The following is a 20,858-nucleotide window of genomic DNA, read 5'->3' as shown; positions in this document are numbered from 1 at the left end:
CCCCCTGATTTCTCTGTTGCCAACACAATTTCATTGAAATCTCCCAAACACATCCATGGCAACTGGTACTGAGAGTTGAGATACCTGAGTAGACTCCAAGATTCCTTTCTCAAACTTGTTTCCGGGTTTCCATAAAAGCCAGTCATCCTCCATTTGAATCCAGACTTAGAATCTATCACAATAGCATCAATGTGGTATCTTGAGAAGCTTCTGATTTCAACGTCTAAATCCCTGACCCATAGGAGAGCCATTCCCCCACTTCTACCTTCACTTGGGATTATTAGACCATTTGGCAGACCAATTCTTTCCTTTACCTTCACCATTCTTTTAACACCTACTTTTGTCTCCATTAAGAAGACCGTACTGGGATTATGTCGCTGCACAAGGTTATGCAACACTTGAGCTGTCTGCGGGTTCCCAATTCCCCGGCAGTTCCAGCTTAAAGAAATCATGGCTCTCGGCGGTGTTGCCTTGCAGCCACCGCCGTTGAATCAAAGGAAAAATACTCACCTCCACATAACCTTTTCCTGTTGCCATCTTCTTCATTCTCCTCTCCCAGAAGTCTTCGCTTCGTTCCCACTACACTTACAATTGTGTCCATAATTTCTTCGTTGTTTTGTTGTTATCTGGCCAATTTCTTCAATCTGCCCTTTTTAACTTGGGCCTTTTCCTTATCTCTGATTGTTTCCACTTCTTCATTAGGCCCATTTCGTATTTTAATTGGGCTTGTCACCTCATGGCACTCTCTTTGCTGTTCGGCCCTTTTAGCCACTTGTGGGTCCCAAAAATTGCTATCCGCTGATTTTTTGTAGTCTTTAATAACATATGAGCCCATGTTTTCTTGTTTGTCCGTATCTTCTTTGTTTCTTTGGCTTTGAATTTGAATTTGAAAATTCTTCTCCAAGATGTTTCTATCTCCATCAGTTGTCACATTGGTCAGACTTACATCACCATTTCTCTTTACAGGAAAGTTTCCTGTTTCTTGGTTTTGCCCCATCCCTTCTTGCCTTCTGCCTGTCTCCGTCCTGAGTGCTGTGTTTTGCCTTCTTTCCTCTGAATCTTGTTGATCGTTTGGCATTGCAAAACTTTTTGTTGGGCCATTCTTCAAACTACTTCCTTTATTTCCCCTTTGAGCTCTTAGCCATTCCCCATATTGTTGGGGTTCGTTTGTATTATTTACCCCTAATTGACAGTGACGATCATCGTGTCCCAATATCCCACATAGAAAGCAGAATATGGGTAGTCTTTCATATCGGAAATATATCCGATGTACCTCTCCCTCCGGACTAGCCACCACACCACACCGCCTTAGTAGTTTATTAAGAGGGATCTCAACCCGAATTCTCATATATTTTGCTTAGTCTGAAGACCATGATCTAGAATTTGCCATCACAAACTTTCCAATACTATTTCCTATATCTCTTCCAGTTTTCTCAGACATCATATCAAAAGGAAGACCCCATACCTGTAGCCAGAATGGTGAGTGGGTGAAGATGATGTTATTAGCAGTCAAACCCCTTTTCCATCTTTGAAGTAGAAGGAGATTATTTTTGAAATTCCATGGGCCGTTTGATTCCACCCATTTCAGTTGGTGCTCATTTGAAAACTTGAACTGGTAGATGTCATTTCCAACCTCTACAATCCTTAGATCTGGCCCCACTTTCCAAGCCAAGCATAGTGTATTCTTCAAGGCTCGCTGGTTCTGCTTCCTGTCTGTCAACAAACGCCCCATCAGACTAAGAGCACATTCTTCTAATAGCTCAGATCTGCCTTCCCCAAATACTGAGATGTGGACTTCTTCTTCCTTGGTTAACTGCATGTGCTTTAAACCTTCTATTAGATCTTGTTCCATTTTGACTTGAAAAGCATCTGTTGCCCACCAGAGTAGACCCAGACATGACTTGTTCATTAAATAAGTTGACACGACACTATTCGTATAACTTGTTTAATAAACAAATTATGTTATGATTGACACGACCTAACATGTCTTAGTTAATAAATAGGTCATGTAATCAAGCTAAGACATTTAAGAGACAAGAATGGACCCTTGTACTTTGGAAAGGCTAAATCACTATTCTAGTTGCAATATCACCCATACATTCGAAAAGAAAACATTATCTTGTATGGTAAATTGGTAATCAATGAAGTATAAGGTTAAGAGTTTTGTAATTCAATTGACTCCTTTTGGTATTTCCAACAAAGATGTCCAAGGTTCAAATTTTCCCTCTCCCTACTCCCAACTATTGAATTATATATTTTTTTAAAAAAAACACATTAATTTAACCTTGAAAGGAGGCACTGATCTTTTTTTTTTTAATTTTTTTTATAAATAATAATAATAATAATAATAATAATAATAATAATAAATAGAGAGGTGCTACGTCCACAACATTTTTACAATATTTTCACAACAAATCATAGGTGGTTAGTTGTTATTAGTTCAAATTTGAACCTAACACTAAAATTATTTTTTTGCCCCAACAATAACAACCAGTAACAACCTACCACTTAAGATTTGTTGTAAAAATGTTGTGGACATATCATTTCTAATAAATACCTCGATATGGGTAACCATCTTTGGAAAAATTATTCGATGTATTCAATTATGTGCTACCCTATTTCTCCCTCTTCTAACACAGCTTATGGAGACTGAGTGCAGCCCACGAAGGCTGCATTAGATGTCTTCATAAACATGTCCCAGCAATAAATAACCACCTGAGGGGCCTGCCACTACTTTCATGACTATAGAATTGCCACCTTCAATTATCAACTTTGAAAAACTAGCTTCCATAGCAAACTCAATAGCCTTTCAACAAGCCAATGCCTCCACCTCTTCACTGCTACTGACTGGAGGCCCTTTGACTGACATTGTAGCCATGACTTCACCATATGAATTTCGGATTATTGCTCCAAAACCCGAGCACTGAATCCCATCAAATACAGCTGCGTCGAAGTTAAGCTTATACACCAATGAAGGAGGAGGTTCCTAGCTCTATCCGGGTTGTGCCACCATGTTTGGAAGGTTCATCTGGTCTTGCACTTTCCTATACTCGTCTAAGTACTCCACTGCTCTCTGGTTCAACCACTTCGCATCCCTTATCTGTCCGCCAAGTACAATCACATTTCTCTGATTCCAAATAAGCCAAGCTTGAACAAGGAAAACTCAAAATCATATGTTGATAGCCTGTCCAATAAATGCTCAAACAAAACCACAATGTCATGGAAAATAGTGGTACACTTCTGCAAACAGATAACACAGCCAGCCCACACGTCCTGTGCAACCCCACACTCCTAAATTGCATGTAATGCAGATTCGGGTACCCCATTGTATCATTGATAGCCCCTCTTAGCGATTACTTTCCTTCAGACCAGATTCACTCGGGTTGGTAAAATGTCTTGGTATGTTCTCCACCCAAAAATTTTAATTTTATTTGGCACATGCAATTGCCAAAGTTTCTTCCACACCTGTTGACCACTCGCCCCACCAGAGCTACCTACCCCACCATCCTTCCTCAACACTTTCCTTGCAACATGGTACCCCGACTTAACAGCATACTTCCCATTCTTTGTATGCAACCATACAACTAAATCAGATATATTCCTTCGGCTCAAATGAATTTTGCATATGGCATCAGCTTCCTCTCTACAAAATCTTTCCATAATCACATCATGCTTCCACGCATGTAAATCAACATCAATAAGCTTTGATACCATCATCTCCTTATCAACATCATGTCCCTGATGGAGAATTCTATTTGCTGGGCAGTTTGGTATCCATTTATCTAAATATACTTTAATGGATTCACCATTCCCCACACACTAAAAACACCCACTCTTAAGAATAGGTAATGCAGCAACCATGCTCTTACATGCATACGAATAGTTTGGTGACTCAATCGCATGCAAAAAATTGCATCGAGGTAAGTACCTTGTCTTAAAGCATTGAAATAAAAGAGAACTTTGATCATGCAGCGACCTCCACCCTTGTTTTGCTAGCATGGCAATGTATTTTCCTCTTATTGCCAACCTGTCCCCACCAAAATTTTGCACACATTGCTTTCAATTTGTCACATAGTTTCACCAGTATTTGAAATACCCTCATAGTATATGTTGGAATGGATTGGGCAACTACTTTTATAAGCACTTCCTTCCCGGCCCTTGATAGCATCATACCCTTCCAACCTTGTAAGTTTTTCCAAACCCTATCCTTTAGAAAAGAAAAGGTTTGATATTTGGCCCTTCCCACCAATGTAGGTAACCCCAAATATGCTTCAAATCTCTCCACCTGTTTCACCCCCATAAGTTGCCACAAACTCCTCCCTCTATTGATTAGGGGGTATTACTACTAAAGTATACCGATGATTTTTCCATATTTATGCATTGGCCAGATGCATGAGCATAAATCTGTAAAACCTCATTAATCACATCAACCTCACCCTGTGTAGCTCTACAAAAAAGCAAGGAGTCATCAGCAAACATTAGATTTGAAATTTTAGGCGCCCTTCTACAAATAGATACCCCATTAATATGCCCTTCATGCTCAACCTTTGTTAATAGTGAAGTAAACCCCTCTGCACATAAAAGGAACAAATATGGCGAAAGTGGATCACCCTGACGAATACCCCTAGATGGGTTGATATTCTATAAGGTTTACCATTAATGAGAATAGAAAAGGATGGTATGGTGACACAACCCATCACCCAACCAATCCATCTGTCTAGAAATCCCATCTTTTGCACCATGCCTTGTAGAAAAGGCCATTCAACTCGATCATACACCTTGCTAATCTAGCTTTAGTGCAAGCGAACCTTTTTTGCTAGAATGCATGGTATGCAACATCTCATAGGCCACCAAGATATTATCAGTGATGAGGCATCCTAGGACAAATGCACTTTGAGTAGGTGATGTAATAGCTGGGAGAATTTGTTTCAGTCTGTTAGCCAACACCTTATAAATAATTTTATAAATGACATTGCATAAGCTAATAGGCCGAAAATCAGACATTTTCTTAGGATTCTTCACTTTGGGAATTAACACAATATTAGTGTGATTAATATCATGGAGTATGACACCAGGATTCAGATAATCCAACACAGCAGAGACAACATTATCTCCCATTAAATGCCAAAACTTTTGGTAAAATAAAGCACTCATACCATCAGGTCCAGGAGCCTTTGTTGGTCCCATTTGAAACAACGCCACTTTAATCTCATCAACAGTAAATTCACTGGACAAAATCTGATGCATGTTAGGAGTAATCCGATGTTCCACCGCATTAAGACATTCTTGAATCTGATCACATACACCTGCATTAAACAAACTATCAAAATAGTTAGTAGCAACTTTAGCTATTTCCTCCACCTCTTCCACCCACTGTTCATTCGCATTTTTGATTCCATGGATTGGGATGCTTTAGAATGAAATTTTTTTGTATTTTCGTCCCCATGTTTCAACCAAGCAATTCTAGATCTCTAAGCCCAGAAAATTTCCTGTTTCAGAAGAAGGTCATCCAATTTTTTACTCACATCCAGATATTCAAATCTAGACCCTTTAGTGATCTCAGCTGCATTTAGACTCTCAAGCTATTTTTGGATTTGCTTTATCTCTTCATCATTTGGCTTGGATTTTGAGGAACCCCATGCCCTTAATTCTACTCCACAAGCTTCAATTTTTTGTTTCAGCCTAGTTATACCATGCATGTTGTCGATGCTCGGCCTAAAACGGAGAACTGCCGTTGAGCCTTCGTTCAACCACCCGCCGTGGCAATGCTCCCCCGCTCGCAGGGACTGTTAGAGATCCCTCTCGATGGTTGTGTGGTTCGCGCGGTGCTTTAGGTGCTCTCTTTCTATCTTGGTGGAGGAAGGTTGGTCTACCTTTGGAGGTGTGGCAGGAATCTTGGCCAAATTTTAAGAGAATTACCAAAGGTAAGTGAAATCGCCACCAATCATTGGGTTTTTCTAAGGTGTGATTGGTCACCTATTTCTAATTGATTTTATTATCAATCCTAGGCTAAGAAAAAGGAAATTTTTCTTAATCTAATGTAGATGGCAAAAAATCTTGATTTTTGAGTCCGGAAATTTGGTTATGAGTGGGGAAGGTGTTAGGCATCCCACAACGCCTGTCCAAGAACAGTCATTTATTTTGATAAAACCTTAATTTTTGGATATTGGCAGTAAAAACATGATTTTGGTATTGTCTTATGGGGCTTTGTATGCATTGGGGGCTTTGAGGTTTGGCTTTTAAATGGGTGTGGTTTCAATCTATGCTTTCCTAAGGCGTTCGGCAAAGTACCAGATTTCAACGGTGAAAATCTAGCGACGTGTCACCTTACTTTCATGGTGGAAATTAGGCATCGCTTTGCCTTAGGTGACACGGATTGCGACAATCACACCAGAAACGGTAAGTGTTGGTACTGTATTTTGTCCGCCCTCGATTTGCGTGCCGGACCTAAAAAATCCAAAAATATTATTTTCTCTCCATGGGGCCGTGAGAACATTCAAAATGATACAGCACAACCCATTCAGACACCAGAGCACTCAGAATGCATTTTTCAAATAAAATGACCAAAATGTCCCTGGTCAACCTATGGTTGATCGAAGGTCAAACGAGTTCAAAATCCTCACAAAACAACACTTTTTATGGTTTTTCACCAAATTGGAGCGTCTCAAAGATTTTTGGCCGCTTTAACCAAGTTTGACAAAGTTTGACCTGAGGTTGATCCTAGGTGGGCCTAAAAACCCTAATTTTGATCCGGCCGTCAGAATGGGTTGAAACCAACGCCATTGCAAAGATTATCAAATTCTCATTTCAACGACTATTCATGGGTTGAAATCTTTGAAAGTTCAAAAACGTGTATAAAACACCTTTGAACGTTTAGACCCCCAAATTACAACTTAACCAATTCAAGCAATATGTCAAACAACTAGTGTGCGGAAACTTAACACATGCTATAATATGAAATTGGTTATAAACTATCTAAGCCATAACAAAATAAAATCCACAGCAGATAAATATAAAGGCAAAGATAGAGAGGAAGGAAGATGCAAACACAAAGACAACACGCGATGTGTTATCGAAGAGGAAACCGAAGACCTCGGCGAAAAACCTCTCCGCCGCCCTCCAAGCGGTAATCAATCCACTAGAAAATACAGTTGGGATACAAGGACAGCAATAGACCCTCCAAGCCTAATCTACCCAGTGCACCTAAGCCCTCCAAGCTTCTTGCTCCAACGAGGTTACGCCGAACCTTTTTCTTTTCTAGCTTCCCGGATTCCGCTACTAGACCGTAGCATCAACCAATGAATATTGGCTCCTTCCTAACTGCTTCCCAGAACTCCAAACGACTGTCTCACAGAGATGATAATGGTGAGAACCAGATTTGGTATAATGCCTCTCAAGGTTTTGACAATGGAGAGGAAGAGAGTGAGGGATTTTGATGAGACTCTAAGGTAGGGATTGTGTGTGAAACAATCTTGTTTTTCTTTAGGGTTTCTCTCTCAAAATTCTCTCTGGAAGCTCTCTTTCAATCGTGGGTTAAAAGGGTATTTATACTGGAGTGAAGAGGAATGCGAAACGTCAGGTTTTTCCAAAACAGGGGTGGCTCGCGGCTTGACCAAGTCGCGAGATCTAGTCGCGAGTTAACCGTATGGCCAGTTGTCCTGTTTTGTCCTGTAGTGCTCCAGCTAGCATGACTGTTCATCTTCCAGCATGCTTGGCACGTGTGCATCTTCTGGCGGGTTGAAGCCACGAGTCCACCCGTGAGTCCCAGCCGCGACACTCTGTTTTCTTGCACACTCTTGAGCAATCTTCACTCTATCTCACTCACTACCCTTACAACAATCCCACCTAAATACAGGGTTTCTAAATGCTGAATTACAAGTAAATTTGGCACGGAATAAAGCCAATTAGATGGTTGAATAAATTCAACCTTACAATCTATGTTAGATTGGTCGAGATATCACGAGAACCGGGATAATGCATCGATCAATGCACATCTAACTTCCAAGAGCCATAACTTTCGATCCGACCGTTGGATTTTTAAGATCCATACATTTTTAGAAATAGAAAGTCAAGATCTTTCCAGAGGTTCCAAGATCAAACCCATCTGAGGAGGTTTGAAGGTGGCTGCACTTGAAGGGCCGCCGCCTCAAAAATCGTGTTGGGGCTATAAAAAGCCCCAGGCCCCCTCTAGACAAAAAAAAGAAAAAGAAAAAAAAAAAAGAGGTCTCCTTGGTTCTTGTGTTCTGCCTGGACGTTTTCTACACCTTTCTCCTCTCTCTCAAACAAAAAACACACAAAATACACACATCAAAGCCTCTTGATTCTTCTCTTCACCAAAAACACAAGGTATTGTTCTTGTATGTTTTTAAACCCCTTAAAACACAATTAGATTAACTTAGTTAATTAGCCAAGTGATTACTTAGTCCAAATTTTAGACTTAGGTTAACACAATCATATAATCATATCAATATAAAATGTCGAAAATAAAGAATACAAAGATATGATGACCCAGGAAACCACACCGATAAAAACCTGGGGAGGATTTAACCTAGCTATCCTCAAGGTAAACCTGAATCCACTATGAAAGAATCAAAGTTTTATAATAGGACTTAGACTACTAACATCCTATTGCTACCCACCAGTAGAAACTTACTGACAGGACCACGTGCAAGCTCCGAGACCACGGACTCCTTCTTTCTTGGATTCTCTAGCAACTACAAGCACACCCGCTTGTGTCTCTTTAAGCTCTTTAATGTAGCAACTGAATTGATCACCAAGTTCTTGACATAGTCTTGAATCTTGGAAACCCTAAGTATGTGTGAAGGCAACCACCTCTTGATTTCACAAAAGAATTACACACACAGCATAATGGACAACCAAAAATGTGGTTAGGGTTTTCCCTTTTATACTTAAGACAAAACATAAAACCCTACAAGTGAAACGAGCTTGGGCTGAGTTGGAAAATTCTGCAGAAAAACATTCTACCCGAGTTTTGATCAATCGAGCCAGAAAGAATTGCACAATAAATTCTACAGTAACTCGATTCCAACTTTACATAAAACGCATATACTTTAAGCAAGTCTAAACAAGACTAAAACCTATTTTGTTCATGGTTTGCCAACAATACAAATTAGAGTTCTAATACATTAGTTTCTAATCCTTAGAACCTAACAAACTCCCCCTTTGGCAATCCGTGATAAAACACAAAACTAAACAAAATTGCTTAAAGTTTACATAAAAACAGCCTAATATAAAAACATAGCCCAACACAACAAATTCAACCTAATTACTATCTATCAGCTGCAAGTGTAGACAGCAGCACGACTGAATTAACCTGTATATTTCCTGAAACACTCAACAAACGCATAAAATGCATGTGGAAAATACAAGTAAAACAAAAATAACTTCTTGATTTCACATAACGCACAATAAAGACATATATCATAAATAACTCATAAATATAAATCAATAAGCAATGTAAAACAAGAAACATATACCAATCAATGTATCTCCCCCTATCATGAAAAACCCAAAAATACATCATGAGCAAAAAAAAATGTAAATACACAATGAAGCGTCTAGATACAATCTAATAGCTCCACAAGCTCCACAAGAACAAAAATCCCCCCTAACTACAAAAATCCTCTACAATTGTACTCCTCCTTTTTGTGACGGAATGCCAAAGGGCAATCACACATCATCAAAAGGAGGTGGTGGAGGCGATCGTCTCAAATGCTCCAGATTCGCTCGCAAAGCATGAAGTTCATCAAGCATGTCCACCAAAATTTGTCCATGAGCCACCTAAACAGTCATGACAGTCTCCAACATACGACGAATATCTGAATCATCCGAGGTAGGAGGTGAAGGAATAGCAGCAGCATGATCAACGGGCTCCTCAGCCGTAGCATCACCTGTAGAAGAGGAAGGAGGAGGTGCGACACCAAAGGCTCTACCCTAGGGCGTTTAGAGCTAGCTTTCAAATGAGTAGCCCTCTGCCTAAGAAACCGACACTTATGGGAGCAACAATGTGTACAGGCTCAGACCCAAGAAACTCAACTAAACTGAGATGCAAAAGAATCTGGTGAATAAAGACGGAGAAGAACAAAGCATGAGCAGTAGAACTACTCCTATGCACCTCAATCAAGGAACGAATAAAAAGATGAGGAAAGCTAATAGGAGCATCAATAACCAAGGCATAAAAATGCACAACGCTCTAAAGGAATGGTGTGCAGATGAGAGATAGGCCAAAAAGAATGACAAGCAATCCTAAGAAAAGATGATGAATTAGAGTGAGTTTAGCAGTGGTGATTCAAGGATTAGAACCCCACTAGATAGAAGACCTAGTGATATAAGACATGATGTCATCCAAGGGAGGAGACTAATCATAAGGATAGACAAGATTCTGGACCACTGGTACCCCAAGGGCATCAACCACTATCGAAGGGGTAATGGTGTACCCTACACCTTGTACCCAACTCCTCACGAGAGTGTTGGCATCATAGGAGTGGACAGAGAGGTTCGAATAGAACTCTCGAATCAAGGTAGCTAGAGGTGGATGTGAAATATCCAACAAAGGTAATCAGCCCTTACGCTCAAAATTACGCCTAATCTTAGGATCTAGCTCATCTAAAAGTACCTTTCTCTCAGCCCAAATGTTTCTCCTAAGGTTAAGCTTCTCAAATGCTTCCTGGTTTTTCTCACTCAGGAACCTCTCACTATCAAAGGTAGGGGAAGGAGAAGAAGTGGAGGTCCTATTGGCTTTAGTTTTCCTAGGCATGATGCTAAGGAAAGGACAAGACACACAGAAAAAAAAAAAAAAAAAAAAAAACAAAGAAAAACCAAAGGCAGACTGCAAGTTAGCACAAAAAAATATAGAAATAACAATCTATATGATGCATGAACAGATGAATGTCATGATGCATGCTCTAATGCAGTGATAATAAGTTCAATTTAGCTATAAAATCATAAAATTGGCTTGAGCATAGAGTTTACATCAAAAACCCCGAAATTTGAAAAACCCAATTTCACAAAACCAACAAATTGACCAAATTGATCATTATACATGATAGAGAACAATTTATAATGACCAAATCAATCAAGCAAACAAGCCAATTTCATCAATTTAAACCAAATTGAACAAAAACCCCAAATCGGATACTTTCAATCCCTAGAAATTTTAATTTTTCTCAATTCACCAAATTGATCAAATTAATTCATCAAGAACAGTTTGATATTGTCTCACAAAAAAAACCCATTGATCAATTTTGAAAGAAAAAGCATAAAACATCAAAATCCCCAAATATTTCAAGGTTCGAAATTTCCCCGAAAATGCATGATTTAATGCATGAAACATGAAAATAAATGCAAAAAGAGGGGTATTAAGGTCTTACCGGCCTTAGATGACAAAAACCCTTGAAGAAATTTGGTTGAAAACGATAAAAAACTTGCTTTGACCCTTGGATCGATTAAATAGAGAGAGAAAGAGTTTTGAAAAAGGTTTGAATAGTGAAGAACACGTGAGAAACTCAGTTTTTTAAAAACTCTCTATATGATTTTCGATTGATCGAAAATTAGTTTCGATCGATCGAAACACACAGAACCAAGCCAAGAGATTTTCATTGCATTTTCAATTAATCGAAAAACAGATTCGATTGATTGAAATACACAGAGCCAAGTCAAAATTTTCTAGAAAAAGGATTTTTGAAAAACAAAGCAAAATATTGCAGAAACTCCTCAAAGCATTGAATTTTGTGAACAAAATGCATGAGTATGAGATGAATGTTTTTCAAAAAACACTCGTTTTGAAGCTAGTTTTCCCAAAATTAAGATGTTCAACCAATTCTTCTTAAATTCTCAGGCTTCAAGCACATTTTTCATAAAATACAAGGAATTTTCAAACTTGGTTGGCCAAACCAAAATCACGCACAATAACATGTACAGAGTTTAGCAAAGAGTAACATGTGTAGTGCATGCAACTAGCAAAAACTTAAGATACATGTGAGGTGATATGTAAATAGAAATCAATTACAATTTCTACGAAATTCATCACATAGATTTTGAAAGAGACTATCACCAAAAAAGTTACATCATATAACTCCCACATCTCCTAGAATACAATCTTGCAATCATGTAAGTTTCTTGATTTGCCTCATAATATACACACCAATTTTATTTGAGTAGAAACTTATTAAAATAGCCGGGATAATGTACACACTAATTTTATTTGCTTGATTTAATGTTAAGTCCAATAATGTACACACTAATTTTAATATTTAAGCCGAGGCTACACCTTATTTTCTTTTTGTGCATGTGCTACACTTTCTTGAGCACAAAATCTTACAATATGCACTAAGACGTTCATGATTGGCTAGTAAACAGTGGTGAGATGGTTTTTTATGCCTTTCTCAAAAAGTTCGAGTCCAACAATCAAAAGCATGTGACTTTAAGATCAAGATCATGTGATCAAAAACTATAAACATCTTTCCACACAACATGCACTACAAAGTTTCAACTAGTAAAGTGCAATAAATAAGCTCATCCAAGATAAACAAAGTACATAAATATGTTATGTAAAGATTAAATTGGCCAACCTAGATTTCAAATCCAAAAAAAAATGCAAAACACAATTTGCTCCCCTTTTCCCTCTTTTTTTTTTTTTTTTTTTTTTTTTTTTTTTTTTATTTAAAAAAAAATCCTAGAATGAAATGCATGAATGATATGCAATGCAAGTCCTAGAAACAAAATAAAACAACAAAAACAAAAAAAATAACAATGGTCACAAAGAGTAGAGAAAAGAAGCACAAGGACCAAGAAAGCCAAGACAGATCAGGGACACAGAATCACACCAATTACTTGACGAAGTGTCTTAAACTTACTTCTATCAAGAGGTTTGGTGAAGATGTCAGCATTCTGACATTCAGTAGGGATATACTCAAGACATACAATCTTTCTTTCAACAAGATCGCTAATGAAGTGATATCTAATCTCTATGTGCTTAGTCTTAGAATGTTGAACAGGGTTCTTAGAGATATCAATAGCACTAGAATTATCATAATAAACAACCATGGTATCTTAGGATATCCCATAATTAGCCAAAACCTTTTTCATCCAAAGAAGCTGTGAGCAACAACTTCCAGCAGCAATATATTCTGCCTCTGCAGTAGACAAAGACATAGAATTTTGCTTTCTACTCATCCAAGCAACAAGATTTGCTCCTACATAAAAACACCCACCGGTGGTGCTTTTTCTATCATCAGCATTACCAGCCTAATCAGAATCAGAAAAACCAGCAAGAGACAGATTAGACTCTTTACTATAAAATAATCCATAATCGCAAGTTCCACCAACATATTTTATGATTCTTTTTAAAACATTCAAATATGAAACTTTAGGATTAGATTGAAATCTAGAACAAATATCAACACTAAAGGCAATATCAGGCCGACTAGCAGTCAAATACAACAGGCATCCAATCATACTTCTGTATAATGTAACATCAACAGACTCACTTGATGGATCATTTGTTAATTTTGCATTTGCAGCCATTGGTGTTCTAGCATGTGCAGCCTTGTCCAATCCAAATCTCTTGACTAGATTTCTTGCGTACTTTGCTTGGTTGATGTAGATTCTTGAGTTCGTTTGCTTCACTTGCAATCCCAAGAAATAAGTTAGTTCACCAACCATACTCATTTCGAACATAACCTTCATTTCATTTGCAAAAGAATGAGCAAGAGAGTCATTAGTAGCACCAAAAACAATATCATCAACATAAATTTGAGTTACAACAAAACTATTCTTATCATTTCTTATGAAAAGAGTAGTATCTGTAGATCCCCTTTTGAATCCATGCTCAGTGAGATATGCAATCAATCTATCATACCAAGCCCGTGGAGTTTGTTTCAAACCATAGAGGGCTCTCTTCAACTTATACACATCATCTGGTCTGTGAGGATCAACAAAACCCTTCGATTGTTCAACATATACCTCTTCTTGCAACATTCCATTCAAGAAAGCACTCTTGACATCCATTTGATATAGCTTGAAATTTAGATGACTAGCTATAGCCAACATTATCCTAATGGATTCCAATCTTGCTACCGGTGCAAAGGTCTCATCAAAATCAATCCCTTCCACTTGTATGTAACCTTGAGCAACAAGTCTTGATTTATTCCTGATAACAGTGCCATGTTCATCTGACTTGTTCTTAAAGATCCATTTAGTTCCAATCACATTTACTCCCTTTGGTTTAGGAACTAATTCCCACACATCATTCCAAACAAATTGATGAAGTTCTTCATGCATAGAATTAACCCAATCAACATCTTGAAGTGCTTCATCTACCTTCTTTGGTTCAAATTGGGACAGAGAGCATGAGTAAGTAATTACACTTAAGGCTTTTGATCTTAATCTCATGTTATCATTCAAACTTCCCAATATATTTGTTGTAGGATGATTTAGCCTTACTCTAGAGGATGGACCTTTAACTAGAGATATGAAGGTACCTTTTTGTTTTGATGAAGGACTGAACTCATGTTGTGCTTGTTGAGTCTTATGAACTGGTGTGGATGGTTCCAGACTTGATGGCATAGAAACTGCATCATTCAGTGCCATTAACTCTTCATCACTATGCTTCCCCACATAATCAATAGGAAATGAATCATTAACCTCCATAGGCTTATCTTGAACCGGAGCACTATTTTCTGAATGTGCTTCTGAACTTACTTCATCATTGATCACAACATTTGATGATTCCATGATTGTTTTGGTTCTCAGATTATACACTTTATATGCTTTACTAGTAGAGGAGTATCCCAGAAAATATCCCTTGTCATTCTTTGCATCAAACTTTTCTAGTTTCTCTCTATCACGCAGAATGTAACAATCATTACCAAATATTCTGAAATATTTAACAATAGGCTTCTTTCCTCTCCAAAGTTCATAAGGAGTCTTCTTGGAATCAGGTCTGAAATATACCCGGTTGAGTGTATGGCAAGCAGTGTTAACTGCTTCTCCCCAGAAGGATTTGGGCAACTTTTTATTGTGTAGCATGACACGAGCCATCTCCCGAACAACCCTATTCTTCTGTTCCACTATTCCATTCTGTTGAGGTGTCTTGGGTGAAGAGAACTCTTGATATGTGCCTTGATCATTGCAGAAGGTAGCCAGCTTGGTATTCTCAAATTCTCTTCCATGGTCACTTCTGATTCTGGCTATCACAGTATCTTTCTCAACCTGCAGTTTCTTGTATAGATGTATCATCTTCTCAGGAGCCTCAGCTTTATCTTTCAAAAGCACAACCCAAGTATATCTAGTAAAGTCATCCACAACCACTAGAATATACTTCTTTCCACCTAAACTATGAACTCTAGTAGGACCCAGAAGATCAATGTGTAATAACTCTAGAGGTCTTGAAGTTTGAACACTAGCTACAAATGGATGTTTGGATTTCACTTGTTTACCTATCTGACATGGTCCATATATGCACTTATCTATCTTCTCAAACTTAGGTAAACCAATAACTGCATCATATTTGGAAATATTTTCTAATTGCTTATGACTTGCATGCCCCAACTGTTGGTGCCACAAATCAACTTGATCGATCTTTGCACTAAAGCACTTGTTGCTAATGCTTGGTGTTAAACCATAATAGTTGTCAGCTGTCCTTACACCAACACAAATACAGTCACCTCCTCCATCAAGTATCTCACATTCATACTTAGTGAAGAGAACATTCAGTCCATTGTCACAAATCTGATTGATGTTGAGTAAGTTGGCCTTCAATCCATCAACATACCATACATCTTCAAAGACTGGTAATCCTGGAATGTCTACAGTTCCAATGCCTTTGATCACAGATTTGCTTCCATCTCCAAAAATGACTGTCCCAATCTTTCCTAGAAAAAGAGTCTTGAATAAACCTTTATTTCCTGTCATATGCCTGGAACAACCACTATCCAAATACCAAAGACAAGAATCATGTGCCTTTAAAGTGGTTAAAGCAGTATAACACAAATAATTATTATCACATGTGATAAGACCAAGAAACTCAAGGAAAGATTTAACAAAAGCAACAAGAGACAAAAACAACAAGTAAGCAAGTTGACAAATAAGCATAAAGATTTTCCAAGAATCCATGATAGTAGAGGTCAAAGATCAGCTCAAAGATCAAACAATCTTCAACAAAAGAGCTACCAGCTCTGATACCACTTGTATATTTTTAGGCCCCTTAAAACACAATTAGATTAACCTAGTTAATTAGCCAAGTGATTACTTAGTCCAAATTTAAGATCTAGGTTAACGCAATCATATAATCATATCAATGTAAAGTGCGGAAAATAAAGAACACAAAGATATGATGACCCAAGAAACCACACTGGTAAAAATCTGGAGAGGATTTAACCTAGCTATCCTCTAGGTAAACTTGAATCCACTATGAAAGAATCGAAATTTTACAATAGGACTTAAACCGCTAACATCCTATTGCTACCCATCAGTAGAAACTTACTGACATGACCACGTGCAAGCTCCGAGACCATGGACTCCTTCTTTCTTGGATTCTCCAACAGCTACAAGCACACCCGCTTGTGTTTCTTTAAGCTCTTTAATGCAGCAACTGAATTGATCACTAAGTTCTTGACATAGTCTTGAATCTTGGAAACCCTAAGTATGTGTGAAGGCAACCACCTCTTGATCTCTCAAAAGATTCAACACACAGCATAATGGACAACAAAAAATGTGGCTAGTGTTTTCCCTTTTATATTTAAGACAAAACATAAAACCCTACACGTCAAACGGGCTTGGGCTGAGTTGGAAAATTCTGTAGAAAAACATTCTGCTCGAGTTTCGATCGATTGAGTCTAATTCTCAATCGATCAAGCCAGATAGAATTGCACAGTAAATTCTACAGTAACTCGATTTCAACTTTACATAAAATGCATATACTTTGAGCAAGTCTAAACAAGACTAAAACCTGTTTTGATTATGGTTTACCAACAATACAAATTAGAGTTTTAATACATTAGTTCCTAATCCTTAGAACTTAACAGTTCTTTTACCCAATCTTCTTCTCCTTGGTTCCACACTTTGGGATTTAGAGTTTAGAGGTGTGGATATAGCTTTTTAGCTACTATCCAAAACCCTAACCTTCTAAATCTTTTTCTAGCATTTATTTTGCTCTTTTATGCCTTAATAATATGATTTATTACTTTCTCTAGCATGTCACTTGCTTTATTTTTGTCTCTAGCCTAAATCTCCATGCTTTTTATGCCTTTTACCATGTTTCATTCTTAGATCTACATCCTTACATGCTTATATGTTAGATCTACATGGTTTATACCCTATGCCATGTTTCCCTATGCTTTGTTCCTCTTTTTGTTCTAGGTTGATGTTTAGATCTACATCGCCCATACACCAAGACCCACATCAAAGGGTTTGGATTATCCTATTGCATGCCAATGCTTGCTTGCTTCTATGATTTATGCTTGTGTTAGTCTCTCTAGTTCTAGGCTTTGCCATGCTTGACGCCTTTCGCAGGTTTGTGGTTGTGTGGTTACATCCGACGCTCATGAGGCCTTGTTTGGATGTAACCATTTGGGATGCATCACCATGATGCCGGTCACTTTGTGCATACCTTTCCCCTTTTCCACTCTATGAGATGATATGCTTGCCATGCTTGTTTATGCCACCCGTTGGCTTTCTATGTATCTTTACACGCTTGCTTACATGTTCATGCATGAGTCTTGCTTGCTAGTGTGTTGTCCATGCTTCAACACAATGAAATCATGGACATTTGATCCAAACCAACATTTTTCCCTCGCGGACACCACCTTTTGTTTGTTTTGTTGCTTGTTTGTCTTCTCGTTTGTTTGCTTGCTTTCTTGTTTCTTTGTTTGCCATGTCTACCATGCTTATCCGCTTTATGCCTTTTCATACGCTTTTTGCATCTTTTTCTTCCATCGCTTGTTTGCTGATTTCTTGTCCTTGCCTTTACATGTATACACATGGAGCGAAAACACATGGGGCTAGGGAACGGTTTCCCAGGCATAAGCAAAAAGGGCTCGGAGGCAAGTATGTAGATATAAGCCAAGCGACAATGTTTAGTAGTTTTAGGGGTCTAGCCTCTCCCATTTAGTTTTGTACTCTTTTAAAACCCCTTCCTTCCTCCTTCCCTTCTCTCTTAGATGGTCTGTATTAGGTATATTATGCCATGTACCGTTCATCCTCATCTCTAGAGTATGGCAACCCCTGTTTACTTTCCTGCACCTATATTTTGGGCCATGCTCTAGGGATGTAGGCATTTACTTTCCTGCTCTGTGTGCTTGCATTGTGCATGATGTATGTATATATATATATATACCTGCTAGCCCTTTTTGGTGTGATCGTCGCGGTCCATGTCACCTAAGGCAAAGCGATGCCTAATTTCCACTGCGAAAGTAAGGTGACATGTCACCAGATTTTCTCCGTGGAAATCTGGCACTTTGCTCGAATGCCTTAGGAAAGCATAGACTAGGACCGCACCCATTCAAAAGCAAAACCTCAAAGCCCCAAACATGCAAAGCCTCGAAAGCCAATGTCAAAATCATGTTTTTACTACCAATCTCCGAAAATTAAGGTTTTATCAAAACAAAGGACTGTCCTTGGATAGGCGTTGTGGGGTGCCTAACACCTTCCCCGCACATAACCAAACTTTCGGACCTATGAATCAAGTTTTTTTTTTTGCCATCCACACATTAGGTTAGGAAAAATTCCATTTTTCTTAGCCTAGGATTGGTAATAAAATCAACTAGAAATAGGTGACCAATCACACCTAGAAAAACCTAATGATTGGTGGTGACTCCATTTACCTTTGGTAATCTCTTAAAATTTGGCTCAGATTCCTGCCACAATGCCAAAGGTAGACCTACCTTCCTCCACTAAGAGAGAAAGAGAGAGCACCTGAAGCCCTGCACGAACCACGCCACACACCATTACACATGTGCACACACATACACCCATCATTCGAAAGGGGCCTCCAATGGGGCCCCTGCACGTGCAGGAGCATTGCCACGGTGGGTGGTTGAGCGAAGGCCCGATGACTGCAGTGGTCTTTTGCTCTGATGATCGAGGCCGGGCGTTAACAGACTGGCGATTCCACAGGGATTTATGAGTGTTTAGCCTTTAGAGCTATTGATAAATCCATAATCTTTGGATTTTGGCTTTCAAAAACACGGAAATTGGCATTGGCTTCCTAGGCTTTCCTTTTTGAAAAAGGCTTCTAAAATATCCTAGTAGACTAACTTCAAAAGAGCAAAAATGTTTTCCAAAAAGGGGGTGTGAGGTATTTCATGGGGCTTTACCGTTTTATACATATATATATATATATATATATATCTTTGCTATGTTTGGAAAAGTCTTTCCCCTTCATTAAGGATTACATGACATATACACCCTTTTGAGCCGAACCCAGGCTTTGCACTGCTGGCGTAGTGACATATCTTTGGAGATTTCATCACCCCATCTGTAGATGCCCAAACACAAACATCGATAGTTTTACCCATAGTTAGATCTGGGGCTGACTTTGTAGGTACTTCTGGGTCCATGGGTGGACAGGAGTAGCTGAAAAGGCCCATTTGATCCTTCCTACCCCACAACTTCCATGAAGGGAGGGGTATGGTGATCGAGTTCCCTTAGGATAGGAACAATCTACCAGTTAAGCCTTTGCATACAGTTGGCCTAGTTATGTCAAACCTGTGAGGACTAGATCGAGCCCAGAGCCCATTAGGACTAGGTGAAGCCCAAAGAGTGAACATCCAAGCCTAGGGAAGGATACCTTTCTAGGACTAGAGCTCAAGGGAAAGTGTTTTGTAACAGGTGCACCATTTTTGCTTGCACCAAAGAAATTATGCCTTACTCTAGGTTCTTTCTATCTTGTTTGCACAGTATCCATGATTAAACCCCTAGGGAAGGCAACCCCGTTGCTTATACATGCTAGATCATACCCTATCCAGGCTTTATGACTTTATAAGGGCATTCATGCATACACTAAATGGTTTCGTCACCTAATTGTGCAAGATAAAATCTCTGGAACCAAAACTCCCCAGGAGGAAATGCTGTCGAAAAACTGTCAAGAATCCCAAGACATCATGAGTTCAAGAATTCTCCCAAGAGAGATCCAAATCATCAAAGAGATCCGAATCATCAAAGAGATCACAAGATGTTAAAGTGGCCAAGAGGGTCCAGGATCCAAATTTCCAAGGGATCCCAATGGCCAAGATGTCAAGATTGCCAAAGGTCCTAGATGTCAAGAATCCAAGGGCTCTATGCTATCCAAGTTACCAAGGGATCCAAGTGTCCAAGAGCTTCCTTGAGAAGTCCACATTGTCAGAAGCTGAGTTTTTCCTCAAAATTGCATTTCCTTGTATTGTAAGAGGCCCATCGTTGGAGCCGATGAACCTAATATTGTACAATAATGTTATTAAAAGAAGGGTCCTTCTCGCATTGTTGAGCATGTCATGAAAGTTTTGGTTACTTTCCAATCTTGTGCATTAATCTTGCATCATTATAGAAACTCACCATGATAAATACCCGATCGAGGGTGCAAAGCCAAATTTTTCTGAAAATGGTAGGTGTATGTTAAATAACAAGGGCATAAACTAACTTGTTTTTGGTATTGTGTTTCCACATTGTCAAACACACCTCGTTTCTTTCACCTCCCATTCTTTACAAGGGTCAAAAGATTGCTAAAAAGAAACAAGCTAAGTTACTGCCACGCCATGATCCCATCGTCACTAGGTCTCTTGTAAGAGAGATATCTACTAATGATACTTCTCCCCATGAGGAAAATGCTCAGGAAATTACTCTTTTAAAGAAGCAAGTATTAG

The 20,858-nt window shown here is 38.7% G+C and overlaps 1 protein-coding gene across 1 annotated transcript; it reads right to left on the bottom strand.

Moving 5' to 3' along the window:
* Positions 1-1,357: 1,357 nt before the first annotated feature.
* LOC126699185 (uncharacterized) lies at positions 1,358-1,852 on the bottom strand. The gene has a single exon (XM_050396855.1). It carries the CDS (start codon positions 1,850-1,852, stop codon positions 1,358-1,360), a length of 495 nt encoding a protein of 164 aa, XP_050252812.1.
* Positions 1,853-20,858: the final 19,006 nt, after the last annotated feature.

The sequence above is a fragment of the Quercus robur genome, chromosome 2, assembly GCF_932294415.1.
Source record: "Quercus robur chromosome 2, dhQueRobu3.1, whole genome shotgun sequence".
Classification (NCBI taxonomy): domain Eukaryota; kingdom Viridiplantae; phylum Streptophyta; class Magnoliopsida; order Fagales; family Fagaceae; genus Quercus; species Quercus robur.
This window is presented reverse-complemented; position numbering and strand designations above follow the sequence as displayed.